This window comes from Tribolium castaneum, chromosome 1, assembly GCF_031307605.1.
Source record: "Tribolium castaneum strain GA2 chromosome 1, icTriCast1.1, whole genome shotgun sequence".
In the NCBI taxonomy this organism is placed as follows: domain Eukaryota; kingdom Metazoa; phylum Arthropoda; class Insecta; order Coleoptera; family Tenebrionidae; genus Tribolium; species Tribolium castaneum.
In genome coordinates, this window is record NC_087394.1 from 36,323,077 (window position 1) to 36,350,814 (window position 27,738).

The window sequence follows — 27,738 nt, forward strand, 5'->3', positions numbered from 1 at the left end:
TTAGGATAAATGGGTCAGAAAAAGAACCTTACGTAAGATAAAATTTATTTGCGAAATGTGTGTTACGATTCAGTATCGAAAAATAACAAAGATAAGGAAGGCTAAAGATATTTTCCCAACGAATTCTTCAAATCAAATTTCATGCAGGCAACCAGTAATACACGCCCACGCCAACTATTGCTTCTGGACGATCATGGAGCGCAACAATGAGCCACACATTATTCTTATTGGAATCATGGTCTGTATAGGTGACTCCAAATACTGGAAAAAGCAAACATCAACTAATTAAAGCACGGCAAAGTGACAATCGAACCTTTTTCAAATTTTTTTGCCCCGGGTCTTTCTGGTACAAGTGTTTGATCGGTTCTTTTGACCGATTTTTATCGACTTTTGACTGTGGAATGGTCATACTGAACAAGGAATTGCTGATTTCGTCAACTGTCGGTGTTTCGGCATTTTCTATTTCACCACCAAGACAATGTAATTGCTGAAAATTAATTCAATAATTATTTGAACATTTAACAACAATTAGTTACCCTTTTTGAATCAATGAAAAATATTGGTGACCTCTGATACCACCTTAATTTTACATCGTTACTGTATTTGCTTGGTACAAACACAGCAGCACTAATGCGACTATAGGTTTTTAGGAGTTTGTCACTTGAAAATACTGGTTCTGGTGAGATTGGTGTAAAAACATAAACTAGAAGCAATTAGATGATATTATACAGGGTGATTTTTTAAAACGGCAGACGCTGTAGAATTTTTATTTAAGCCCAGACTTCAAAAAATAAAAACTTGATTAAATTTTTCTAAATGTCAGTATATTTTGGGCTATATTCAACGTTATATTATTTTCATAATTTGTAAGATATTAATTATTTTACTCTACTTTTACTAAAAATTGTTTAAAAAAAAATTGAAATGGAAAAAACATTAATAAAAGTTAATTAAATCTAGTTGCCTGGTGCCAAAAAATATTGACGTAAAATGATTTAATTACTTAACAGATATATTACAAGTACAGGTTAAGTCTGTTAAAACTATATCTTTTTACTATACAGGCTGTTTCATGCGCCAAAAATACACATTTAATTGTATAATTTTTGGAAACCCATGACAGAAGTTGACAGACGGTTGCTAAGGAAAACAAATTAAATTAAAAATCAAGTTGCTTGGAAAAAATCTGACTGTATTTCTAGGGTTTACTGATTGTCTCTTCGCCATAAGAGAGTTGGTTTGACATTTTTGAATCACCTTTATAGTAAAAATATGCTTTTCGTAGAATTACCTTATTTTTCAATTTTTGAAATCGGGCCATAAAAAAATTCTACACCGCATTATTTTGGAAAAAATAATAATTACTTCTGTTATCTTTTGTAATGACGGCCATATTTGTGGTGACTGTGTCTGCAGTTAAAACAGACACGTGCACAGGTACAGTCCAGATCATAGTCAATGTCAGCAAATTCCAAACGCTTAATCTTCCATTACTGGCAGCTACAATCAAATGACACTGATTGCTATTTCCAAATTCAATCTGATTGATTTCTTCTTTATGCCCAGAGTGGACTAGAGCACATTTTAAATTGCAAGAGTCCGGCTGCCAAGTTGTTACAATATTATTAAAACTGACTGCAAGTAAGGATCCATCAATTGAAAATGAGAGACTTTTGCAATCAAGATCGTGGTAAAAACCAACACAAAGGCAGCGCCAAATTTGACTTTTACCTAAATAAGAAAACAGAAATCAGTTTTTTGGTTTGGGAAAAAAATTACACTTACTATTTACAGTTTCAGTTTCTGACAAATACCAAACTTTGAATTTTTTATCACCACCTACGGTCACAAGTTTGAGTTCGTCCATGTTATCAGTGGGTTGGAAACTGACAGCATTGACGTGGTTCAAGTGAGGGTCTTCGACACAAGTGTTTAATTTATAACTGAAAATTTTTAATTATTTAAAATACAAGGACTAAAAATAGGACGTGGAAGGAGATTCAAAATCATTCAAAACCAAACTAAGAAAGCCAGATTGAACAAAACAAGCCCAAAAAAGTTCAATCATAAATTTAATTTTTTCTTTTTGAGAAGTTATCGCGAGAAAAAATTGATTGACTAAGAAATTTTAAAAAATGGAAAATACTTCTAAACTAATCAACTAATAAAACAACTTGGAAAGTTGGAATAAGAACTTTATTGCAATTTAGAAAATCTTGTGACTTCTGATACTTGTTCAAACAAGCCAAAATAAAGCATATTCTGGATAAATTAAACCACTTTTTTCTAAATAAAGGCTATAAGAAAAAGCGAAAATAACTCACTTCAAATGAACATATTTTGCAGAAATTAAACCACTTTTTTTTCAAAATAAGGGCCACTGTTGAATAAAAAAATGTAACGAAAATAAAAATTAGAAAGTTCTTTTTGTAATCCTCCAAATCAATATTTTTTTAACTTTTAAGTAAAATTTTTAGAAAGCAGTTAATTTTGTATAAAAGTAATAAAATTGAAAATTTGTCACCTCCTAACATTTTAGTCCTCTGTGGTGATACTTACTTTTGAATATTTGGATCAAAGTTCCAAAATTTTAGTCTCAGTTCGGACGAATATTCTGGATCTTTTCGGTTTTCAATAGTTGCCATCCATGAACTGTTTTTACTTATGGCAATTTTCGACACTTTTGTATTCTCAATGTTACAACTTCTCTCATTACTTATTTTATTTTGCCCCACAACATCCACCTAATTGTGATCATAAATCATTAAACAAAGTAAAAATAATTAAATTAAAAACTTACGTTATATAAGAGACTGTTATCACACGGTGAATAAAACTGAATATGTCCAACATTTCCATTCATTACCAGAGCCCTACTTTTCGAATCCACCACAATCCCGCTCTCTAGACTATCCCCAATAACTAAATGTTGAATCAAACTAACATTATCCAAACGAGAATCGACAATTCTAACAGCATTATCGTCCGTAGAAATGGCAACAAAAATATTATTAGGTGAGACAGAAATTTGTGCGATAGTTGACGGTAATCTGGGCAGGAATTTTTTCTCAAAGTGATTATCAAGTTGCCATTTGACCAAAACAGACTCATCTCCGCCACTGTAAAAGCACGTTCCAGTGGCCGAAAATCCAATACACTTAACTGGAAGTGTGTGCCAATGAAAAACAGCTTTTGTTGGTTTTGTGGTCAAAAATTTCTGCCACATTAAAACACGCCCAGTGTTATCACCAGTTAAAATCACTTCGTTTAGTGGATGACAGGCTACACAAGTGAATTGTCTGGGCTTCTCCATACAAAAAGTGTACGTTTTTAACGCGTCTTTAAACGGAACAACATTTAGCGAACTTTTTTGCACCACAGCAAAATATTCGGTAGCGACGTCAACATGGTACAAATGTGGGCCGAGAGTTAAACCACAGGACGTATTTGTGTCCGTCATTAAATCGAAAACACTAAACGAAAAAATATTTTTCTCTTTATGCGAAATGAGTGCCTTGAGTTCGTTTGTCTCAGATGGCACGATGTGAAACGTGACCACGTTTTTTTTTCCCAATTTCTACAAAAAAAAAATTCGAGAATTTGGCAACTGAAATTAGAAACAAACCTTGTTGAGTAATTTGAAATAAGTTACAACTTTCCAAGTAATGACTTCGCCTGATGATGAACATGCGGTTACACATTCGTATGAGTCGAGATAGTGGACTCCAAAACCGACAATTCGGTCTTTGATTCCCTTAAATTGGACAAATTGGGCCCCCGTTTTTGAACTGTAGCCCAAAATTTCATTTTTCCATGCTACGTAAATATTCCTAATAAAATGGAATTTTGTGGTAAAAGTGTGACAAAATGAATGAGAATTTACCCAGAATCGGACGAAAACTTGGGGGGGAGCTCAACAAAGGAGCCCCCTGCCCTAAAATTCACTTGAATGTCCATTATTTTTTCAAGTTTTTTAAAGGTTAGGACAACACATGTCAAAAACTAATCGCAGGACTCGATCACTGACTGATCATAAAATAAGAGATAGATAGAATTGACTCCTTCCTTGTTGGTGGCGCTTGAGAGTCTGCAGCGCCATCAGTAGGTGGTCGCGAGCGTAATGGCGGTAAATTTAAATGACTCCAGCCTTTACTTAGTCATAAAATATCAGGCGTTCATTAAAAAAAAAACTCGCAGCATGCGTTGAATTTTTTACGTATTTCTTAGCTAGTGCCCATGGTACAAATTTGGCATTGTATTGTTGGTTGCCTATTAAACCAGAACCTGACATTTTTTCGTTCTCGCCAGTTTCCACCAAAACGAGCTTGGTTTTTGTGTGATTTTCTGTGGTTGTTGTTTCTGTTTTCCGAACATAAACCGAATATACCGAATAAAAAAAACAGTATTTTTCAATACTAAATTTCGTGTTTTCTTGATTTGTAATCATGGTGTATACCAGTGAACAAAAAGCCTTTTTGTTGGAAAGTTATTTCCGAAATGGAGAGAAAGTGAACGGTGTTTGGAAATATTCAATTCAACCGTGCCTGGAGGAATTTCGAGAAGCTTTTCCTGAGGTTATCGTCTAAGAAGAATTTAAAAACCCTCTTCACTGAAATGTGAGCTTGTCTCGTGGAACTGCGTCCACCTCGCGTACAACAGAACATTTTCATGAAGCTGTGGAAGAACCTCTTTATCCAGAAAAATAGGTGTTTGGGCGGCTATCAGCAAAAGAAGAATTGTCGGTCCAATTTTCTTTCAAGCTTGAGTGTTTTTTCGTAATGTTAGGGCTAAAACTACAGTTTGATGTAGTTTTCAGGAACATTAACTGCAGTACGTTATCGCGAAGAAATTCTTACGCCTTTTATCGAAGAACTTCACGATGAAAAATTACGAGAAGGTTTGTTTCAACAAGATGGTGCAACAACGCATTGCACAGCAGAAACTTCAGACTTTCTGAGAACGTTTTTTGATGACAGAATAATTAGCAGGAATACAACAAATGATTATCCCCCAAGATCATGTGATTTAACGCCTTACGACTTTTATCTTTGGCCACGCATTAAAAATTCAATTTTTGTTACACCAATTCCAACTATTGATGAATTAAGACGACGCATTCAACAGAAAATTGATGAAATTAACGAAAATCCACTTGAACTGAGTAATGTGTTAAACAGTGTTCGAAGGCGTTGTGTTATGTGTGTTGAGCAACAAGGAACACATTTCCAACAGTTTCTATAGTTAATAAATAAATATTTTTACGAAAATGTGTTATTTTTTAATTGTCAAAAAGTAAGGTTATGACATCTTTCAATTTGACAAGTAAGTGCACGAATTAATCACAGACATACAAAACAATTGTTTTTTAATTTCAAAGCACTCTAGAGTTTTTTTTTAAATGAACGCTTGATATTATAATTTTTCGTAATCTTTGCAAATATTTGCAACAACAGTTTTTAGTAACAAATTACTAAAAACTGTCATTGCAAATATGTGCAAAGAGTACAAAAAATGTTTCATAATAAAAAATTGTAATATTGTAAAAATTTATTAATAACAGTTTTTATTTGACATAGGTACATTCATCTTAAAATTATTGTTCTGTAATGCAAATTTACACACAGGTTATTATTTTTCACATCTGATGGCAACTTGCCGGTTTTAGCTCTTGCAAAGCGGTCTTCGGTCATTCGACGCTGTTTAGTTTAATTGAAACACCGACGTGAAAGCCTCGACTTATTGGAGGATTGTTTTGTTGTTATAACTGACTGAGGCTTACTGTTGTACGGTTAAGAAATACGATCTGAAAAATAGAAAAAAAATTATCTACTTAAATTCTCCTATTATTTTCCGAGAAAATTTGCTGCAATTACAAAGTTTTAAATAAAACACGAGCAAAGAATATTAGTTTTAAGGCCTTAAGGAAAACAAAATTGAGTCGAAAATTAAGTTATGATGTCAGGATGGTGCCTTTTTCAACCTTTCAACTGTTTTGCCAAATTCCATAAGAAATGCACCAAATTACTTCAATAATGAAGTAATTCTATCAGTTTCGATTGTTTTAAAGTGTTTTTTAGGTCATTCAGAAACGCAATTTCGTGAATTTCTTTCAAAAATACTCAAAAAATTGGCTCTAAGGTCTCAATACTACTGTTACTCGCTAAATTATAAGTGATTACTTGTGTCGTTGCATCTGGTGGAACATTTATTTTTCAAATGTTGAATCTGTCCACACGTTGAGCAAAAGGTTGAAAATCCAGTTCTCTTAGCAAAATTAATCACTCATTTTGCAACAAATTGCTGCTGTTGTCCTCCGGCACCTTGGATAGCCAACTGGCAATCCAAACTACATTATCCAGGGTTCTTGACGGCCTGTATCTACTGATGGGATGTGGGAAACCAAATATGGGCCTTTTATTGTTGGTACACCCTTGTACCGAACAAACAACAGTGTTATAGTCCCATGCCCACGTTCAATTTTCTAGAGTCAAGTTTTGTTATACGTTAATTTACTTCTATTGGTTTACCTCTCACGAATTCAAAGAGTACTTTATTAGTTGTAAAAACTAAAACCAAAGTAAATGCACTGCTGTATGCATTTTGTTGAATAACAAGGTAAAAAAAACCACATACAAAACCGTTAAAAATGGCGTTCGACCATTTGATACACAGAATAACAGGTTTTACAGAAACGCATCTGTCCTTGTCCGGATAGAGCGAAAGTGTCACTAGCACATCTATTGTTGCCAGCGCGTACTAAGCGTTATCGGCGGGCGATTTGAATTGCCCGTAGTTACTTTTCTTTTAAAGTTTGATTGCATTTTTCGTATTGTTTGTAAATATTCACAACAATAGTTGCTAATAACACTTTCTGATGTTAGACAACTATTGTTGCTGAATATTTACAAAGAATACGAAAAATAAAATATGAGAATAAATAAAGACAATAAACTTGTAATAAAAATTTATTATCACTAGTCAATATACACGATACGATAACTATAAACTAATGATTGATCCATCAAATTATTTATATTCCCACAATAAAAAAGTTCAAAAAAGCACACACACGAAAAAAACCACAAAACAGTACTAATTTCACATAAAACAAAGCCGAGGGCGAACACCAAACAAACCAAGCACAAAATGGCGATTTACACAATGGCAACTGTCACAGGTCCACTGTTAATTTCTGCCGATATTATAGGTAGCTTCGCTAAAATTGACTATACGTGTGTGCGACATCTGCGATAGCAAGCCGAACTACAGTCGATTTTGAATTTGGCGCCTATACTTGGCTTGGTGCATTTAGGTTTCACCACCCTGATTTGATAGTTTTGTTTGACATTTGTGCTGTCGGTATTACAGACTTTGACACCAGAGCCCACAGCCAAAGCATGTTTAGGTAACACAGTAACACAACAGTGCAATTTGTGCTGCCTATTTATTTCTACCGATGCGCTCCCTTGCGGTGGCTGAAAGCTTTATTTTTAATCGACCAATAACGTCGCTTTACATTCATAGCCCTAGAATTACTTCCGAGTCCGTGCGTGCTTTGGTTGCTGTTGCTAATTCTAACTGAGCGTTATTTGGCAAACCAGAAAAACGGAACGAAATAGTTGTGTCAAGCACTTTGTTGTGGTGCTTAATATCGTAATCCTCCGGCTTGAAACCCTGTTTGCGACAAACTTCTTCAATAATCTGAAAAGTAGGTGTTTTTTTTGGGGTTAGTTTTAATGTTTTTTGTACCTGCATTATGGTCGTGTTTGCGGTACATTTGACGGTCTGTCGACGGCCGTTTGGGGCCAAGACTGAAACGGTGCTACACGACATTTTGAACAAGTGATTATTTTTATACAATTCTTAAGCAATGTTGATGATTTTTCATTTTGAAGTGACAGTTAACCTAACAATTTAAACGTCATCTCACCAGTGACAATTCAGTTTTGTTTCATCAAAATTAAAATGTAAAATTATTACTGCGATTTATATTGATGTTTTAGTTTACGCATTATTAAGATAATTGTTTATTTTAACTAACTAATATCTTAAGTATTAGAATATACAACATCTCATAATAGCTATTCTGAAACAATTTCAAAAGCTTTTTATCGTTTACAACAATAATCATAAACAGTACAGAAAATCATCATTTTACTTTAAATTATTTTATTAATTTATTTTACTTGCGCAGAGTCTATGGATCCACAACAACCAAATTCTGATGATGAAGATTTTCTCAATGTATCTGCCGGTAGCAACGTAAGTGAAATTATGCCCCTATAAACCATATTCTATTTGTTATTTCACAAAATAGCCACCGTCTGGAAAACCAGATAAGATGCTCGGCACATCGGACTTTATTAGTCTTCTGGGGACGAGGGATGATTCGTATTACATCGATAAAACCACTCTGTTAGAAGTTTTCCTTAAATGCGGTCGTAGCCGAGTGCTGCTGACAGCTCCACGCCGTTTCGGAAAGACTATAAATCTCTTGATGCTTAAGACTTGTTTTGAGTTGCAAGTACCACCAGAAGAATATAAGATGCTATCAGAAGATGAATTCCAAATAAAGGTAAAGGAGACAGCTAATTACAAGCTGTTTGAAGAGCTTCAGTTGGAAATAACTAAGAATCCAGATTTGATGAACAAACATTTTGGAAAATATCCTACATTACACATTTCATTCAAATGTGACATGCCAATCGCAAGTTTTTCTGATGGAGTTGCATTCTGTTGTGGGATTTTAAGTAAAGCCTTCAAGAAACATAAATATTTAATATCGGAAAAAGCATTAAGTCAATCGGACAAAAATATATATGCCAAATGGTTGAACCCCGCCGACTGGGATGAAAGGAAAGCAATGGATAGAAGGTTGATATCTGACGGTTTGCAAACTTTAGTCTATTATGTCTTTGAGAGCTTTAACAAAAAAGTAGTACTACTTATCGACGAGTACGATTCGGTTATCATGCAAGCAATATTGTTTATAAAGGCAAAAGATGAATTAGCGAAGATCATACAGTTTTATTTAGGTATAATCCAAGCTGCTGTGAAAAATGAGATTGAGCAACATATAGAATATGCATTTATCACCGGAATTTCCCATATTTCCGGAATGGGTCTTTCTGGTTCAAACATAAAGCCATTCAGATTTCTGGAAAATCACTCTTTTGTTCCTTACTATGGCTTGACAGTTATGGAAATTCGGAATTTGTTAAGGAAGACATATCAATTTGATGATCAGCGAATTGCTGAAGCAGAAAAAAAATTCAACGGTTATTCTACAGTTTGTGGAGTAAAGATATACAACATCTGGTCTGTGCTAGAACATGCTAGCAGAACTCAAGAGGAACATTTTATATATGATTGGCAAGACACCGGATATATTGTAGGTCTCGAAAAAGCTTTAAGATTCCCTACAATTATGAAAATAATTCAAACAGAACTACTGTTGTATAAACCTATAGAGATTAAAAAATCTAAAACCTTGGTTTTAGAGGATATCCTGCAGTTGGTAGAGATAATTGGAAATGTTGACCCTCAGAACGTCGAATTTCCACGTTATGACCTTTTTTTCTCATTTCTTGTTGAGCAAGGCTATTTGTCATTTGTAGCTAACAAGTCTGGGCTGCTCGTAATACCCAACGAACAGATTAAAGAGAAAATCGAGGAAAAGATAACAGACTCTAACATTAAAGTATTTAATAGGAATAGTATTCCTACAGAGGACTGCAGAGAATTCTTTCTGAAAATATCTGAGAGGGATTGTGATTATGATGACTTTAAAATATTTCATACGAGTCTTGAAGATGTTTTACAAAACTATGCAGCAAAATGGATTAAAAAGAACGAAGAAAACATCCGTTGTACAATAAAAATTCTGATCAGTACTTTGAAATTTAAAGACAGTGCTGAACTCAATTTTAATTTTACAGAAAATGGGGTAAAACATAGCAGAAGAATCGATGTTGTCATTATTAAAGATAGTTTTTTAATGCTTATCGAAACGAAGTATAAGGAGAGCAGCAAAAAAGCAATGCTTGACATGAGGGACAGGAATTACTTAAAAGTACTTGAAGATAAAGATGTTATCAGGAATACCATAACACGTTTTGTTCTAATGGGGATAAACATGGATGAGAATGGACAAGTGTCAATCAGTTACTTACAGAATAACCACAACTTTGATGCTATGACATTAATTCCTTAGGTATTTACTAGTATTTCATTCTAGGTCTAGTTATGGTATGTCAGATGAGTTTTAGTTTTTTCCGTTGTTTATTCCGGTAATTTTTTCTTTGCTGCTTATGTTGATGAAAAATATATAATTTTGATGCATGGTGTACTTTTTTTATCTATTTAAAATTGCCCTTTTTTCTAAATTACTCGTAAACTTTGAAATTTTTCCAGACGTTATCAATTAATTTTCATCAGGGTGACAATTTTTCTATGAAAAAAAGTGTGGAAAAGGTATGTGAAACAACACGTAAACAAAAATGAGAGATTAAGAGAACACATAGATGTATAACAGTAAAGCGGAGCATAAAACTGACAGAAATAAGAAAATAATGCGGAAAAAGGTAAAAGTACGTAAAGGCGCTAAATTGTAAACATACTTTTTGTTTTGAGAGAAAAAGAGATGAAGGTAAGGGTGAAACATAACTTCAAACTTTAGCGTTGAATCCTTAGATAACTTTTTTCTTAAACGATGATATTTAAGTTATGTCTAAAAATTTTTAGTTAACTGAGTTTGTTTAGGAAAGTCCCGAAAAACATTGTTAATAAAAAAATTTAAAAAAAAATCCGGTATTCCACTATTTTTGACTAGAAAATACACAAATAAACCAAGTATCTATTTTACTATCCACGTTATCTATGAAATGTAATGTTGGTTGCTTCAAAAAATTTTTCAGGCTGATTATTACTCGTGTATTTAAGGATTGTTCTAATTTGTCCAGCAAGGACTATATACGTGGAGGTTTATAACATTTTTGCCTGGAAAAAAGGAAATAAGGATGAGAAATAGGATTCCAACATGTTCTTCGGTGAACATTGAAGGTCTCTCCTAATTTAGTTTTTTTGTCATCATTGTTTTTTTTTTGTTGGTAACCCAATATTTTTGACATTTGAGAGCACAGTTTGGACGCGTTGTTTGTATTCGATTGTAAAATTCTAATTTATTTATCCTTTCTTTGGATCAACATGGACACAGCTATAAAAGAAATTGAAGAAAAAGAAGCTAGTCCTTCTGAATCTGTTGAAACGGAGGAATTGGACATCGAAAGCGAACCTTTCTTTCAGGATATTTACATGCTGACCGAACACGGCGTCCCTCTTCCAGATATCGAAGAAATGCGAAACATTGGCATAAACACAGTCAAGGGCCTCCAAATGACCACAACCGACAAACTTTTGGCTTTGAAAAGCTTTAATCCGAGTAAAGTAAGCAAAATTCAGGAAATTTGCGGAAATATCTCTTTCAGCAATCGCTTCATGACCGCTTTTGAAGTAAGTGAGGCATGCAAGCAAGTTTTTAAAATAAGTACGGGAAGCGCAAATTTGGAGTAATTTCTGATCAAGCACTAAAAAAATGCGGATTTTAAATTTTTAAAAGGATACGGGTCGGTTTACAGAAAATGAAATTATTCAGAATTACATTGTTATTTATTTGGCCATTGAAATGTTCCGTAAATCGGCTAAATTTATACAGAATGATCCACGAGTAATAATGAGCCTGAAAAATTTTTTTAAGCAACCAACATTACATTTCATTGACTAACCCGTATAATTGCAATAATTCACCTAAAACGCAAATACATTCAGTTCAAAAGTCGGCGAATTAGCTCTAGAAAACATTTTCTTCCACTTTTTTCAATTTAATTCTCTAATTTTTCATCAAATTCCATCAAAAGATAGCGGGCGTATAAGTTGATTCTACAATTTTAAAATTGTTTTTACCTTTTTTGTGACTTTCAGCACGTTTTTAACCGAAAATGGACATAATTTCTCCAAAAATCACCAAATCTGTGTATTTTCTAGTCAAAAATAGTGGACGTGCGCAAATCCTACTGGATTTTTATTAACAATGTTTTTCGGGACTTTACTAAACAAACTCAGTTAACTAAAAATTTTTAGAGATAAATTAAATATTTTCATTTAATTTTTTTTATAATTTAAGAAGTAAGTCATCTAAGGATTCAACGCTAAAGTTTAAAGTTATGTTTCACTTTTACGTTCATCTCCTTTTCTCTCAAAAAAAAGGTATTTTCCCTTTATTAGGATGTGCTCTTACGTTTACACTTTGGCGCCTTTACGTACTTTTATCTTTTGCCGCATTATTTTCTTATTTCTGTCAGTTTTATGCTCCGCTTACGTTTATACGTCTATGTGTTCTCTCAATCTCTTATTTTTGTTTACGTGTTGTTTCACTTACCTTTTTTAAACTTTTTTTCATAGAAAAATTGTTACCCTGATCCGGGTTCGAACCCCGACCTCCCCCGTCGTAAGTGGCGCTTATACCACTGAGCCACCAGGGCCCCAAGTACTGACCGGCTTTAGCAGATATTTTAACACAAACTTTTTAAATAAATCAACATTACAAACTATGCAGGTGGTCCACGAGTAATAATGAGCCTGAAAAAATTTTTGAAGCAACCAATATTTCAATATTTTCAGCTCGGTTTTGCAAAATTTCTGCAATAATGTGCTTAAATTAATGCTCACAAAATGCAAAAATTGCTTCAATTTTGAACCAATTCAAGTTTATTTTTCGGTCTTTGTCGGTTAATGTTTGGCAAAAGTTCACTAAAACAATAGAAAAGGAAAATAACTGATTTTTGAAATCATTTTGCATTTTTGAAAAACAAGATAAAACGCAGAATAATTGCGTTTCTGACTAAATAAAGTGCTCAAACCACCAAACCATTTTTTTTACTAAAAATAGTGATACCAACGTGTAAGTTGTGATTAATTTATATTGTTAATTAAATCTTCAGTTTTTGAATACTCATTATAGTTAATAATAACAACTTTTCGTTCCATTTTAAGAAAATCGCGTTCAAGCGCCCAAAAAATTAAAAATTACACCATTTTTGCCAATAATTGGCGAAATAATTGAGTTTCTATGACTTTTGACTAAACAAGGTGTTTAGTTACATCACTCTATTTTATTGTCGATGAAAGGTCGCACTAATGGATCTTCTGCCTTTCCCCTTAAAAAGTAGATAAAACCGTGTAACACATAATGACTCCGTTTAACGAACAAAAATAATCCATTTAAACCGCTGATGTAATTTGTGAGCATTTGGTATAAAATAGCTGAGACAATGTTAATGTTGATATCAGTATTACTACTAAACAAATTAGATTTAGTTACGTCCAAGCAAAATAAAATAGACGCACTATCCAAAAAAACCTTGCTGGAATCCGAAATTGAACATTTTTTTACCGAATATTCAAAAACTGAAGACTTGGATGTAGACATTACAATAATTATCACAACTCACACCGTTGTTATCAACGATCTTGTAAACAGTTTCTTGAACACAAACCAATTTGAATACATTATCACTACTAACTGTACGGAAAACACAACAAAGAATCGCCAAGTTTCGCCAAAAATCTTCATTTTTTTGCAAATTAACGATCTGGTGCTAACCCTAGACCAGATGGAGACTTGCAACTTGTGGTCACCTAAATCCAGGATATTTTTCATTATCGCTGGAACAGTCAACAATTTTAGTGTGATTGAGGAAAGTTTGGAAATAATATGGTCCCGAAAAATCCTAAACTTCGTTCTGGTCTTCGTCAACACCCAAATAAACGTCCTGTCCTACAACGGTTTCGCACAGGAAAAAATCGTCAACTTAACAAATTCCCGGGATTTTTTCCCCAACAAATTGCTTGACATCAACGGACACGTCCTAAAGATCGGAATGTTTAAAGACACGCCAAGAAACACGAAAAATTCCAAAGGGCAGTGGTACGGTCCTGACTACGAGCTCCTTGAAGCCATCACATTTATGATGAATGCAACTTTGCAAATTGTTGAATCGGCGCAAGAGGAACATTTTAACGGGCTTTATGACAACGTTTTGAACGGAATTGTTGATTTTAGTTTCATTCCGTTGTACAAATTCGATACGTTCTCACAAATCGATTTTTCCTATCCAAGGAAATTGGAAAATTTGGTGGTTTTGGTGCCCAAAGCTGGGCAAATACCACAAGAGAGTTATTTATTTTTGATTTTTGACTACAAAATATGGTTGAGTGTTTTAGTGTTTCTTTTTTTGATCAGTTGTGTCTTAAAACAGGCACAATTTGTGGTAAAGAAGCGACAAAATTCGTTCATTTACTGGCTGTTTGAAGCCTGGAAGTGTTTCATAGGAAGTGGAGGAACGACAAGTTTTGGGCGAAAAGAAACGCCAGTTAAATTCATTTTAACGGTTTGGATGTTGGGTTCTATTATTGTGAGTGCGTGCTTTCAATGCTCATTTACTTCATCGTTCACTAAACCGAAATACTTCGATGAAATTAACACTTTGGACGATTTGAGACAAACAGGATTGAGAATTTTTTGTGCCGATTATTACAAAAATTATCTCCTAAAAGTTGAAAGTTACGGTCTTCACACACAGTTAGTTTTCGTGAGTACACGAAAAATGTACGAAATTAGGAAAGGTAAAGACGCTGGGAAAGTTTCGTTTGTTGAGGTTTTTAGCCGTGCTGTTATCTTGGCGAAACTTTACGGTTACCACATTGTTAAAGAACCACTGGCAACGGGGTACACGGTCAATTATTTCCAGAAAAACTCGCCTTACATGGACGAAGTCCATCGGTGTGTTTTACTGGACCAGGAAGTGGGTTTATCGAAAAAAGCTGACCAAAACCTAATTATTCCACCCGACCATGAGGACGCAATCACAAGTGTTAATATAACGTTCTCCCATTTGAAAAGTCTATTTTTGATACTGTTGTGTGGCTACCACGTCAGTTTTGTCGTTTTCCTTTGTGAATTTTGTGTAAAAGCGAAAAATAAATTTTAAATTTGAATTTCCCGCCTTATTGTCACTGCCGCCATTACCGCAAAAAATGACAGGTGTGATTAATCCGATGTGACGTCTTGTAAAAAAAATACCATAATTTACAGTGTGTTTTATCTAAATTAAATGAAACGATTAAAGTACTGATAAGGGATAAAAATCTACACAATGGTGAGTTTACTGTTTTGGTGTTACGTGCGTATCACGAGGAACTTTCACTTGGAAGCAAGTCAAGATCGTTGAACTGTAAATAGTGAAAGAATCGTTACAGTTCTTTTGCAAAAATTGTGATTGTCAGTACCATTTTTAGGTGTACAAATGAATGATGGAAAAATATCCATTGAAAAGGGCCGGTACGGCAGTTCCACAGAACTCACCAAGCTATCAGTCAGTTGATAAGAAGGTAATTATTTTTTATACAAGGATAAGCGAGGGCTTGCTGCTGATAACACTGTTTTGACTAACGAATTATACGTAAAAAACTGCGGAAATATTGCAATTGTTCTAGAAAAATTGCGTTTCATTAACTTAGGTACTTAGGTTATGTTATTAGTCACAAATTATTATTATTCTGCAGTGTTACTGCGTGTTAATGCATAATTAACATATACAGGGTGAGTCTATTAAAAGTATAGTACTACTTTCGGTTCACTTTCATAAAAACCATTGTGGTGGAATTGATTAACCCATTACCATGACAACTCATATAAAAGCCAAGAGTACCCAATTTCCACCACAATAGTTTTTATGAAAGTGAACGAAATGTATATCTCTAAAACTAAAAGTCGCACTGAATTTAGCGTTTTTCAGCTTTTAAATACTTGCGTTTTTCTCTATAACTGTGATTTTTTTACGATTTTTTATGATTAAATTAATTAAGTACTTTAGGTTCATTTTAATAAATATCATTGATATTGCCATGACAACTCATATAAGTTAATGCCAAAAGTAGGCTATTTACACCACAATGGTTTTCATGAAATTGAACAGAAAATAGCTGCAAATATTTTTAATTTCTTGTATCATATGTTGATGATTTTGTCTGTAAACTAAATGTTGTTAGCACTAAAAAATTGTTAAGTAAGTATAAATAACATTCAAATAAACGTAATTAATTGAGATTTTTATTAGTTTTTGAAAAAGATACCTTTAACAGACTCACCCTGTATCCCAAAATACAGTATACCTACTTGATTTTTTTTTTAATAAATGAAACTTTAGTTTTATTTATTATCTGTTATTATTTTTATAGCATAATTATGTTATTTTATTAATCGTATTCATAATTATCTTTAAATACTTTAAATTCGGACAAAAATAAATTCCAAATATATTTTATATGAATATAAATATGGCCAATATTCAACACCAGTGGTTATTTTAATTGAAATTGACTTCTGATTGACCTCCATTATTAAGTATATCTTTATTAGCAAATTATCATTATTTAATTACACTTTATTTAAATGAAAACTGCTATATCAGTTGTTTCTAAATATTAAAGGGAATTACGTGTCAGTGTTTTAAATATTGTTTGCAAAACTGTGAAAAAACTGACCGTGTAGTGAACGCATTTGTATATTATTTAAGAACATATTTTTTTTCTGAAATCGTTGGTATTTTATATTATTTTGAATCGAAAATCGTTCACCAAAACTACAATAGTACATTTTTATTATGAGATCATTTCTGGTGGTTTTTACTGAACAAATTATCAGTAATTTTTGCATTAGATATCCTGCTTTAGTGCATTGGTACTCAAAATAAGTAACCATTTTTGAAATCATCTGAAAAGTTGTAAAAAATGGAAAAAAATTGTCTCTAATGTGACCAAAATAGTTCACCAAGTGTTGGTTGAATAATATTTTAATTTTTTAAAAGAAATTGTTTTAGACAATATGGCAATTTATTAAGGTAATTTTTTATCCACGTCTGTTTATCTTAAAAGAATTTTTATTGCATCTCAAAAACTAATTAACACACTGAAATCAGCGTTTGTATTAAATCCTTATTTTTTTTAAGTTTTCCAGAATTTTTTATAATAAACGTTAATTAATTCAAAACATAATAATTCATTAATTATTTTTATAAATCAGCTACAGTCATCTAAAATGAAAATGACGCGTCCATAACGCGATACCTAGTTTCGGGAGAAGTTCGAAATTTTTTTACTATTCTTTGAAATGATTGGGGATTTTTTTTTTGGAAATGATTTATTTAGGTAAAAAACTCCAAAACGTGTTGAAAAACCTTTCTTTTCGACCTATTTGTCGAATTTTTCACTGATTTTCTAATGCGTGTTTATCAAAAAAAAAAACAAATCACTCGTTTCTTCAATTAAGACAAAAAACGAATGAAATTTATTGCATGAAGTATTAATAGTCTAGTCCTCGAAATCATCTTAGGATCAGCTTGCTATGATCGACCAATACATACGCTTGAAATTTTTGGTCAATGCATTTCAGTATAAAAAAACATCAGAAAAATAAAAAAAATGATCTCTTGATTTTAGTTTTTGTGTTTTTTCAATTCAAAAACGTCTTTAAAAGCATTAAAAAAGTAAGAATAATTCATTTTTCGACCCAATTTTATCATTTTTTTTTGTCTGTTTTTGTCGAAATTTCGCTCAAAAACGAATGAAATCAAGTGAAACACGCAAAGTAACGCCAGTTTCATTTTATTTTTGTGTGTTTTGACTTATTTTATGGTCGCGTCATTTTCATTTTGGGTGACTGTACATTTTTTGGTATGCCATTCTTTAAAAAAAAAAGTTGCAGCGACTTATACGTAATAGGTATTATAGGTAATGTTAATTAATTCTGAAAAAATTCACCAGAAAATGATAGAATCAGGTCACTATCTAATTAAACTTGACAGTGAGAGCATAATCGATATCACTTTTAATCAAGTTCGCAAATTGCATTACCAGCCTTGAAATAAACTAAACCACTAACCACTTTCAAGTAACATAAAAATAAAAATAGGACCAATACACTGCCACATATCAAATTCCAACATTGATAGTGCATCCTTGATAAGCACATGTCAGAGTTTAATAAGTTATTCGTCTTTTCGGTGTTGTAATTTTTCCATCATTCGCATTGGAATGTTCAAGTACAAGGTCAGTGCAAAATTGTCAAACTCGTCCTTGGTAGTAAAGCCCCTTGATAGAGGAGTGTGTGGTAAAAGCTGGACGCGTCCATTCATGAACCGTAATGCAGAATGACCTGATAACATATCGATCTGTAGGCCGCGCATGCTGGCTGTTAGAAAATCATCGGCGTAATTGTCATGTTGTGGTGTGCTTTAATAAATTCTCTTTTCGATGTAGTACAATACGAACAGAGCTGCTTTCGCACGATCGTCGGATAATTTCGATGCACCAGCACATGGTGACGATATGATCGACATTACGACTTCTGGAGGCGGCGGCGAGAGGACGACGAGGTTGGGGGAGGATGAGGATGGCACATCACATTGTGAGTATATGGGAGTAAACAACCTGGTTTGGGGGCGGTTTCCACTATTCACTAATTTCATTGCAAATAATTATAATTAGGAGGCTGTTTATGTATTGGGTTTTTTCTCTAAAGTTTGTTTACTGTGTTTATATTAATTAATTGTTTTCATTAATTAGAGTTTCCATCAAGAATACTTTACATTCAAACATAATACATTTGAAGCTTTTTATTACAAATAGCTAATGCATCGTGTACGAGAGTATGCTGTTTTTTTTTTTTTTTGGCGTCAGGTCAGGTCAGGTAATTCTCAATGTTTTGCCAAAAAAATTAATTTTTTTTTGTGTGTGTTGCAATTTTTATCGTTGCATGTCTTTAATTTGTTTGACCAGCAATACCTGTTCTGTAAGTCATCTTTTTAAGCGTCACTTTTTAGTTAGGTGCAAGTTTCCATGGTTACCCTGGAATAATATTTTACTTACAGTTCGTAGGCTGTAAGTAAATATTACATACCAACGTATGCCACTTGAAATACCTTCAGAACAGTATTGAAGCGTTGATTTTGCAACAAATGTTGATTGAAAGTGATGTTTTTTTGTTTTGTATCTCTAACACGAAACAAACGCCACACAAATTTTTAATTTGTTTAAATATATATTTAAACTATGTATATATAATGTATAAAAATAACGTTTATTTCATAATCTACATAACACTGGTCTGCAATGAAATCTTTCTTTAAATAAAATTACCTAGTAGAATATGAAAATTTCTGTTTTCAGTCTTTTAGATAGATTTTTTGAATTTCTCAAAATTATCGTTTTGTGTTTTTTTTATTGCATTTACGAAAATTTACATCGTGTCTGCACGTACATCAGTTGATGGGAAGATAAAACTGCTGAGAACTACTAGGAAATTATTTGAGTATTTCCTTCTTATAAAGGTTTTATATTTTTTTTACTCTCACTTGAATTTCTTTACCGAAAATTTTAGCGTAGTGTCGATGAAATATTATACATAACTTATATAAAGATCATCAGAAGCAATGATGGGTACTTTTTTTTTGTTAAGACTTTTATGGAAAATATGAAAATAAAAAAACTATAAAGAAAAATACTAAATATGCAACTCCTAGTTACATTTTTTAACGATTTTTGGTTGGAACGAATTAGTTTTAACTAAATTAACGATTTTGTATAAGAATCTATTACAAAAAAAGTTTATGTGATACATAATTTTTGTTATTAGATTCACAAGCATTAAATTTATAATAATCATGCATAATAATAATAAAAAGGAGGAAAAAAATTTCACATTAATTCCTTAAGATAGATTCATAAAAATAACAATAAAGAAGATTGTTAAAAAATTTTAATAATTTATTTTTTATTTTTGAAAGTTATTTGTATTTATAAACGGTCTGTCTGTCTATCGGAGACGTTGAAATGGCTTAAGAAACAAAAGAAAAGATTTTGTATTTTTTAATGATAACATGAAATTAAAGTTGTTTTAAAATAATTATTTATAAATTATGTATAATCTCGAGGTTTATTAAAGCCTATGGGTTTTTTAAGAACAAATCTTATTATAAGTTGTCTAGAATCTATTTTTAAGGATGAAGAATAGTTTTCTGCAAACTTGAAATAGGAGATAAAAATATTGTGACCGTAAGCTTTGTAATTGACGAAACCTGTTTATTTGTAATTTATAATAAGAATTTAAACAGTATAACTACTTCTTAATAAATTTGAAAATGCTGTTTGTTGTTATTATCACACGGAGTGACGAACAACATTACTTTTTTATTATATTTTGTTTTCCTTCATGTATCAGTGATAATTTGGTACCACATACACGTAGTTTTTTATATTTAAAATTGAATTAACCAGCCTGGACTTTACATAAATAAATGACACTTGATTATTGTACATAATCTATTAAGGTTGCGATAAAAAAGCAATAAATATGAATATTTTAATTAAAATGCTTCTTCAAGATTTTTATTAGTAGCTATCCTAACTTGACGTTTCATAAATTTTATTAAAAGCTAGTCAGTAAGTACATTTGGGAGATTTTCGCCCCATTAGTTATAAAATATTTCAATCTTTTATTCATGTAAGATAATTGATTTCGTACAAGGTCACACTGTAGATTAATTCAAGCGACGTTATTCGACCATAATGTCGAAAAATTTAACACTTTTAATGAAATACCACACAATACGAATTTATGATTTGAGTCATCGGCTACATTACTAATGCTCTCTTCGATCAAACAAACAGTTATTTGTTTGTTATTATAATTTATTAATTGATTTACATAACCTAATCGAATTCCAGATTCGGTCTCGTTCGGTGGAATGCAAGGAGGTACGTTTTGTAACAAAATAATGATTTTTTTTAGTGTTTTTTTTTTATAGAAACGGTCGATATTCCGGGCATTGGCCAATATGACGATTTCCACACGATCGATTGGCAAAGGGATATCGCCAGAGATCGCATGCGACATCGACATCTCGTCAAGAAAAAACAAGACTCTATTTGGAACCTAATTGAGGGGGCACATGACGCCTGGTCAGGCTGGCTGTGTGTCCTTTTAGTAGGTCTCTGTACTGGTATGGTGGCTGGAGGGATTGATATTGGAGCTAGTTGGATGACAGATCTTAAATTTGGTATTTGTCCTCAAGCGTTTTGGTTGAACAGAGAGCAGTGTTGTTGGTCGTCGAATGAGACGAGTTTTGATTCGGGGAATTGCTCACAGGTTTGCCAACGTTTACAAATTATTGTGGGTTATGATACGAAACGACATACAAGGAGCAACGATTTCAAAGAATGTATTTATTCGAATAATAAACAGAAAAATAAATTGATAAATGAAGAAATGAACGAAATGAAATTGAAAAATAAAAAATTGAAAACTGTTTAGCTCAGGTTATTAGGGTATGAAACTCAGAAAAGCTTGGATAAAGTAAAGGAATAATTTTTTTTCGACCAAATATTGTCTTTTTCCAGTTTATTTTTGACGAAATTTTGCTCAAAAATGAACGAAATTGGGTGACTTAAGTTGGTAAACTAACATCTTTTTTTTATTTTTTTGACCAAATAAAAGAGTTTTGGGTTAAAAATCAAACTATTTTGAGTGAAATAAGATAATTGTGATTAAATTTCGTGATTTTTTATCCACTTTTAGCGAAATTATTCGAGAAAAAAAAACAATAATTCTTGCTTTTGGTTTGAATAAATATTTTCGAAATATTTTTGTTTCTAAATAAAAATTGTGCTAAATAACTAAAAAATTTTGACATGATTTGGTGATTTTTTGATTTGTTTTATCGCTGAACTTACTTTTTAATTTATTTTATGATTCTTTAAGTGAGTTTTGACAAGTTCTTGCATAATAAACTAGTCAAGAGCTAAAAAAGTTCACATAAATTTTGATTTAATTCTATGATTTTTCTTCAGTTTTATGTAAAAAACATAGTTTTTTCTTCAACAATGTTTGAGAGATAAAACATTGTATTTACCACTCGAAAAGTAAAACAAAAATTACAATTTATTTCAACCTAGCTTTTTTTATTCTCCTGTTTGATCTTTATAGAATTTTGCGAAACATTTTTGCATTTGGTTGAAAAACTTAAAAAAAAGGCAAAAATTGAAAATTTTAGTTGACAAATGCAAAGCTTAACTTTTGTGTATTTTTTCCGAATAATTAGTGAATTGGTTGAACTTTAATTAATTGGCCGGACTATTTTTTGCACGATTTTGTATCTCGTTTCGTCTCCTGATCTCTAATCAAAGTTTAAACCAACGAATCCTTGTAGTGGCTGACGTGGCCTGAAGTCCTGGGCCAGTCAAGAGATGGAGCCGGTGCTTACATCATTTCCTATCTCTTTTACATAGTTTTGGCGTTACTTTTTGCCGCATTATCGGCCTCTTTAGTGAGAATGTTTGCACCATATGCTTGCGGGTCTGGTATACCAGAGGTGCGTTTAAAATTATTATTTTTTTATTATTATTATTATCAGTAAAATTGTTTTAGATCAAGACCATACTGAGCGGTTTTATAATACGGGGTTATTTGGGCAAATGGACTTTAGTCATCAAATGTGTGGGCTTGATTTTATCGGTTTCGGCCGGTTTGAGTCTCGGGAAAGAAGGACCAATGGTTCATATAGCCTGCGCCATAGGTAAATAAAATTTTAATAATAAAACGTTCGATTTGTGTGATCAATACACGGACATGTAACAAAACGTGTTTTTGTTTTCGTGGTATTGAGAAAAGTATAGCATTAAAAAAATTGTAGGTAATATTTTATCATATCTCTTTCCCAAGTACGGGAGGAATGAAGCAAAGAAAAGGGAGATTTTGTCGGCTTCGGCAGCTGCAGGAGTTTCGGTGGCTTTCGGAGCGCCCATTGGAGGAGTCCTCTTTAGTCTTGAAGAGGTGAATAACATTTACTCATTTCTTCCTTCTGGATAAAGCTAGAAACTTAATTGTTTTTGCAAAAAATTTCTCATTGAATTTCGATTCTAACGAATGGACACAAGCAAGAGTTTTAATAAAAGAAAACAGAGAAAATTGCAGTTTTCTTGTAACATCTAATCTTTTTTTATTTTAAAGATAGACCTCACATAATCGTGATAAAATTAAGTTAATAGCTCAAATAAGTTGTAACACACCCCAACTAAAAAACTTACTGATAACATAATTGCAGAAAGTCAGTTACTATTGTAATTATTAATAGATCCTTGATTTTGATTCGTTAACAGTCTGGTATTGTTGCTTATTTAAAGTTGAAATTTTTTTCTTCATAAATAATTGACTAAACACGCGTTAAAAGAGCCAAATTTTTTTCAGTCTCTTATTTTCATTCTCTTTCGATATTCTAAATAATTGACAGGCTCACAAAGCACTTTCGTCCCTGATTTTCTTTTGTTGGACGTAATTATTGTGTTAAGTGTTTCCTTTTCTGTCATATTCGGTGTTTGGCTGTTTTCTCTTCAATACATCAATTATTTGTGACTTTGATTTGACAAACTTCCGGCCAAGAATTAAATCAGCATTGACCTCTTGCATAACAATATTCAACGACACACCTTAATACTTATTTTTTCTGTTAAGGTCAGCTATTATTTCCCGCTGAAAACACTTTGGAGATCGTTCTTCTGCGCCCTAATCGCCGCCTTTATCTTAAGGTCGATCAATCCTTTTGGAAACGAACATTCGGTACTGTTCTACGTTGAATACAACAAACCATGGATATTTTTCGAATTGATTCCTTTCATCGGCTTGGGAATTATCGGAGTAAGTGATCCCAGATCGTGTTTTATTTTTATTTATCGTGATTTGTGATCAAGGGTATCATCGCAACGATATTCATCAAGGCCAACTTGTACTGGTGCCGGTACCGGAAGTACTCCAAACTCGGTCAATATCCTGTGACTGAGGTGCTAGTCGTGACCGTAATGACGGCCATCATCGCCTACCCCAACCCCTACACTCGCATGAACACGAGCCAATTGATTTATCTTCTGTTCAGCCAGTGCGGCATCTCCAACTCGGATAATCTCTGGTAAGTGTGAAAAAAATTGGATTTTTTTTTTTATCAAAAATCTTTTCAGCGATTACAATCGCAACTTCACCGATGTCAACTCAGCCATCGAAATCGCGGCAGCCGGCCCTGGCGTCTACAAAGCCATCTGGCTCCTAATCCTCGCCCTAATCCTCAAACTAATCATGACGATCTTCACCTTCGGCATGAAAGTCCCCTGCGGTTTATTCATCCCGAGTCTTTGTTTGGGAGCGATCGTGGGCCGAATAGTGGGCATTGGAATGGAACAACTCGCCTACAACTACCCCAAAAATTGGCTATTCAGTGGGGAATGTTCAACGGGCGATGATTGCATTACACCAGGTCTATATGCAATGGTAGGAGCGGCTGCAGTGTTGGGAGGTGTCACCAGAATGACCGTTTCGCTGGTGGTGATCATGTTTGAGCTGACAGGAGGTGTGCGATATATTGTGCCCTTAATGGCAGCCGCTATGGCCAGTAAATGGGTGGGTGATGCCTTGGGTAGGCAAGGTATTTACGATGCGCATATTGCCCTGAATGGGTACCCGTTTTTGGACTCGAAAGATGAGTTTCAACACACGTCGCTGGCGGCGGATGTTATGCAACCGAAGTAAGTAAAGTTTGATGTACTCGCTACATTCGGTCGTGTCTCAAAATTATTTTTTTAATAATATCAGAGCCGGATTTTTCCTGAAATAATTAAATCATAATTTAAAAACTGGTCGGCAAAAAATTCGACCAAAAACGATTTCCAGGTCTCAAAAGCGACTATTTAAGTACCACTTGAGATAAACACTTGATTTTGGACATTTACTTGCTTAAAAATGACAAAACTCGCTACCAAATACCTCAACTCGCTTTAGATTATTGGAAAAATTCTGTTGAAATAAGTTGATTTTGAACGATTTTTTTTTCCCAAAGAAATAAGGCAAATCTCGTTGTAGAAAATATGAAATCGCCTTATTTTGGCCCTAAAAATTAATAAAATCTGTGTTTTTTATGTTGAAATCAGTTGATTTTGGACGATTCTTTGCTTAACAAAAACAAAACACGCTGTTGAAATGCTAAAATCAACAATTTTTTACCAAGTGCAGTAACTTTTTTTCTAGCAAGTTAATTGAAGAATTAACCTTATTTGAATGTCGAAATATTTAAAAAAAAGGGATGAAAATGAGGCAATAAGTTGATGGAATTGGATTTTTATATAAATTTTTGTTTAAGCACTTAATGCATACTAAAAACGCATTTAGAGATTTTCCTAAATTGAGTCGAAACTACACTTTTCGATTTATTATCATGTTTTTAAGTTCTAAATGCAGCTATTTTAATTTATTATTATACTTTTTTCGAATGCTTAGACACATTTTTGAGCTCAGAAAAGAAATTAATTAATTAGGTCAAAAGTTACGTACAGAAAGTTAACAATTTTTTGAGGGCTTTTGCCAAAAATAAGCCGAAAAGGCACAAATCGGTTTGAAAATACGTATTTTTTTTAACTTTTTTTGAGCCTTTTAACACTTATTTATCGATGAACGTAATTGATTTGAAAAAAATTGTGAAAACTGCCCAAATTATATTTTTTTCTATTTTGGGTGTTTTTTTTGAGCCCTTGAATAGATTTTTGCGGTAAGAAAACTCAGTGTTTTTCAAGAGATTTTATTAATACGGAACAGAATTAAGTAAAAAATTACATTATTTTTCTCTGCTTTGGGCCTTTTTATTGTTCAAACAGAAACAGGAATTTTGAAAAATTCGCTCAAAAATAAGCCGTTTTCGATTCGAAAATGGTATTAGTTTACCTTTTATTGCGTTTTTTAAATTATTTAGTAAAATTTCGGCAAAAAATTGCCAACTTTACGTAAAATGATGTTGTTTTCCAATCAAGCAGTCAATTATTTGTAAAATCTCGTCCAAAATTACCGATTTTTTGGCGAATGACGTAGGTTTTGCTTTATTTAGCTTTTGAATAGATTTTTACGCTAAAAAACCTCAGTGTTTTTCGAGTGATTTTGGTAAAACGGAACAGAAAACTACTAAATTAACTTAAAATTAATTATTTTTCTTTTCTTTGGGCCTTTTTGTTGCTCAGCCCGAAACAGAAATTTTGAAAAATTCGGTCAAAAATAAGCCAAAAATATCGGTTCGAAAATGGTATTAGTTTACCTTTTATTGCGTTTTTTGAATTATTTAGTAAAATTTCGACCAATTATGTATAAAATGATTTTATTTTTGCTTTTTTGGCGCTTAAATTAAGTGATCAACGACAATATTGTCCCAGTTTTCAAGTGTTTTAAGTGTTTAAGTGCTTTTATAAGAAAAGAATTAAGTTGAAGAATTTATTCAAAAATAAGCTGAAGAGTGAAGAGTCACCGAATTTGTTTACAAAATTTTAAGGCATAGTGATTTTTCAGGCAGATATTCAAATATTTCGTGAAATTTCATCAAATATTTTCCAAACTGGTCTGAAAATGTTTCGGGACGAATTGGTTGTCATTATCCATATATGCAATTTCTTTTTCATTTAACTTCATGTTATTTGTTATTCAAGTTGGTTTTATTTTTTTTTTTGTCTTCCTTTTCCTTAATTGTTATTCCTTCCTCTCATCCTCGATCTGGCTCTGGTCTGCAAAATAATTTCCGGGAAGCAAAAACAATTGTTAAAAATTTTCTTTGGTGTATCAAATTTTGGGGCGGTTTTATGATTTTTTCTTAATATTAGACGCAACGAAACGTTGAGCGTCATCACGCAGGATTCGATGACAGTGGACGACATCGAAGCTCTGTTGAAAGAGACAGAACATAACGGATATCCTGTTGTGGTATCTCGAGAATCTCAATATTTAGTGGGTTTTGTCCTTCGAAGGGATTTGAATTTGGCGATTGGTAAGCCTGTCTAATCACCACTTGAATAGTTGGTGATATTTAATGTTTGCATTGTCTAGCCAATGCGAAACGAATGGCTGACGGAATTTGCGGCCAGTCAATAGTGCTCTTCACTAGTGGGAATCCCCCACAGACTTTAGGACCACCACCTTTGAAGCTTAAAAAGATCCTAGATATGGCACCAATCACCATAACTGATCAAACTCCAATGGAAACTGTTGTAGATATGTTTAGGAAATTGGGGTTGAGGCAAACACTAGTCACACATAACGGGTAAGGTTGTTGTGAGGTTGGTAGCAGTGCGGATTGTTGGTTTGTGTGGTTTTGCAGAAGATTACTAGGAGTTATCACGAAGAAGGACGTCCTAAGGCATATAAAACAGATGGATAATGAAGACCCGAATTCGGTTCTGTTTAATTAAATAAATTTTATTGTGTATATTATGGTTTATTAATATTTGTGCATATTAGTATTGTATTGTTAATCCCCTATTATTTATTACGGACTTTTTACTTCTATTGTGACGTGATTTTCAACGTATTGTCTTCCTGCCGTAATTTTATTAACTTGCAGCCTTGTTTTGCGATTAAAGTTATTTAATCAAATTAGTTGTCAATAATGCTCAGATTATAATAATATATATAATAAAAATTTTCTAAAGAAAACCGTTCTTTCATTTAACCTTCCACCAGCAGAGACTTATCACATTGACGTAACAGTTTTGTTTAATTTCCTTGTTGACTCTTTTTTTCGATCACAAGTTCAAAGATGTTTTCGTTTC

The 27,738-nt window shown here is 32.8% G+C and overlaps 4 protein-coding genes and 1 long non-coding RNA gene across 7 annotated transcripts in view; 3 read left to right on the top strand and 2 right to left on the bottom strand.

Moving 5' to 3' along the window:
* The window catches only part of LOC103312234 (hypothetical protein), a 77,216-nt gene extending 66,875 nt beyond the window's left edge, over nucleotides 1–10,341 (top strand). Inside the window, exons 1-3 of one of the 2 annotated variants that reach the window (XM_064358480.1) lie at nucleotides 7,859–7,967; nucleotides 8,195–8,262; nucleotides 8,318–10,341. In XM_064358480.1, coding sequence (XP_064214550.1) covers nucleotides 8,200–8,262; nucleotides 8,318–10,213 — 1,959 coding nt within the window. In that variant the 5' untranslated portion in view covers nucleotides 7,859–7,967; nucleotides 8,195–8,199 and the 3' untranslated portion in view covers nucleotides 10,214–10,341. Of the gene's footprint in view, nucleotides 1–7,858; nucleotides 7,968–8,194; nucleotides 8,263–8,317 lie in introns of those variants that run through there. The other variant, XM_064358478.1, reaches the window with a different exon arrangement.
* On the bottom strand, nucleotides 29–4,039 carry l(2)05287 (lethal (2) 05287). The gene is made up of 9 exons (XM_008192390.3): nucleotides 3,884–4,039; nucleotides 3,626–3,830; nucleotides 2,801–3,577; nucleotides 2,560–2,744; nucleotides 1,786–1,943; nucleotides 1,366–1,731; nucleotides 537–703; nucleotides 314–487; nucleotides 29–261 (listed from the first exon to the last, which is right to left on the bottom strand). The coding sequence occupies exons 1-9, from the start codon at nucleotides 3,955–3,957 to the stop codon at nucleotides 175–177; spliced, it is 2,193 nt and encodes a 730-aa protein (XP_008190612.1). The 5' UTR covers nucleotides 3,958–4,039; the 3' UTR covers nucleotides 29–174.
* LOC103312235 (uncharacterized) lies at nucleotides 5,528–7,889 on the bottom strand. Its single transcript, XR_010335258.1, has 4 exons — nucleotides 7,750–7,889; nucleotides 6,528–7,701; nucleotides 6,180–6,481; nucleotides 5,528–5,803 (listed from the first exon to the last, which is right to left on the bottom strand). It is a non-coding gene; the product is annotated as an uncharacterized LOC103312235 (long non-coding RNA).
* Nucleotides 10,342–10,749: 408 nt separating the features above from the next.
* On the top strand, nucleotides 10,750–15,219 carry LOC103312232 (uncharacterized). 2 transcript variants are annotated; one of them, XM_008192384.3, is made up of 2 exons: nucleotides 10,750–14,682; nucleotides 14,808–15,048. In XM_008192384.3, exons 1-2 carry the CDS (start codon nucleotides 13,329–13,331, stop codon nucleotides 14,882–14,884), a joined length of 1,431 nt encoding a protein of 476 aa, XP_008190606.2. In that variant the 5' UTR covers nucleotides 10,750–13,328; the 3' UTR covers nucleotides 14,885–15,048. The 2 variants fall into 2 exon arrangements, with proteins under 2 accessions (XP_008190606.2, XP_064214559.1); XM_064358489.1 differs by having other exon boundaries at nucleotides 10,823–11,445; nucleotides 14,808–15,219.
* Nucleotides 15,083–27,622, top strand: ClC-c (Chloride channel-c). The gene is made up of 14 exons (XM_008192382.3): nucleotides 15,083–15,215; nucleotides 15,355–15,447; nucleotides 18,376–18,523; nucleotides 20,842–20,871; nucleotides 20,922–21,262; nucleotides 22,323–22,484; nucleotides 22,541–22,688; nucleotides 22,806–22,945; nucleotides 23,624–23,806; nucleotides 23,860–24,074; nucleotides 24,124–24,684; nucleotides 26,794–26,957; nucleotides 27,017–27,230; nucleotides 27,288–27,622. Exons 2-14 carry the CDS (start codon nucleotides 15,367–15,369, stop codon nucleotides 27,376–27,378), a joined length of 2,478 nt encoding a protein of 825 aa, XP_008190604.1. The 5' UTR covers nucleotides 15,083–15,215; nucleotides 15,355–15,366; the 3' UTR covers nucleotides 27,379–27,622.
* Nucleotides 27,623–27,738: the final 116 nt, after the last annotated feature.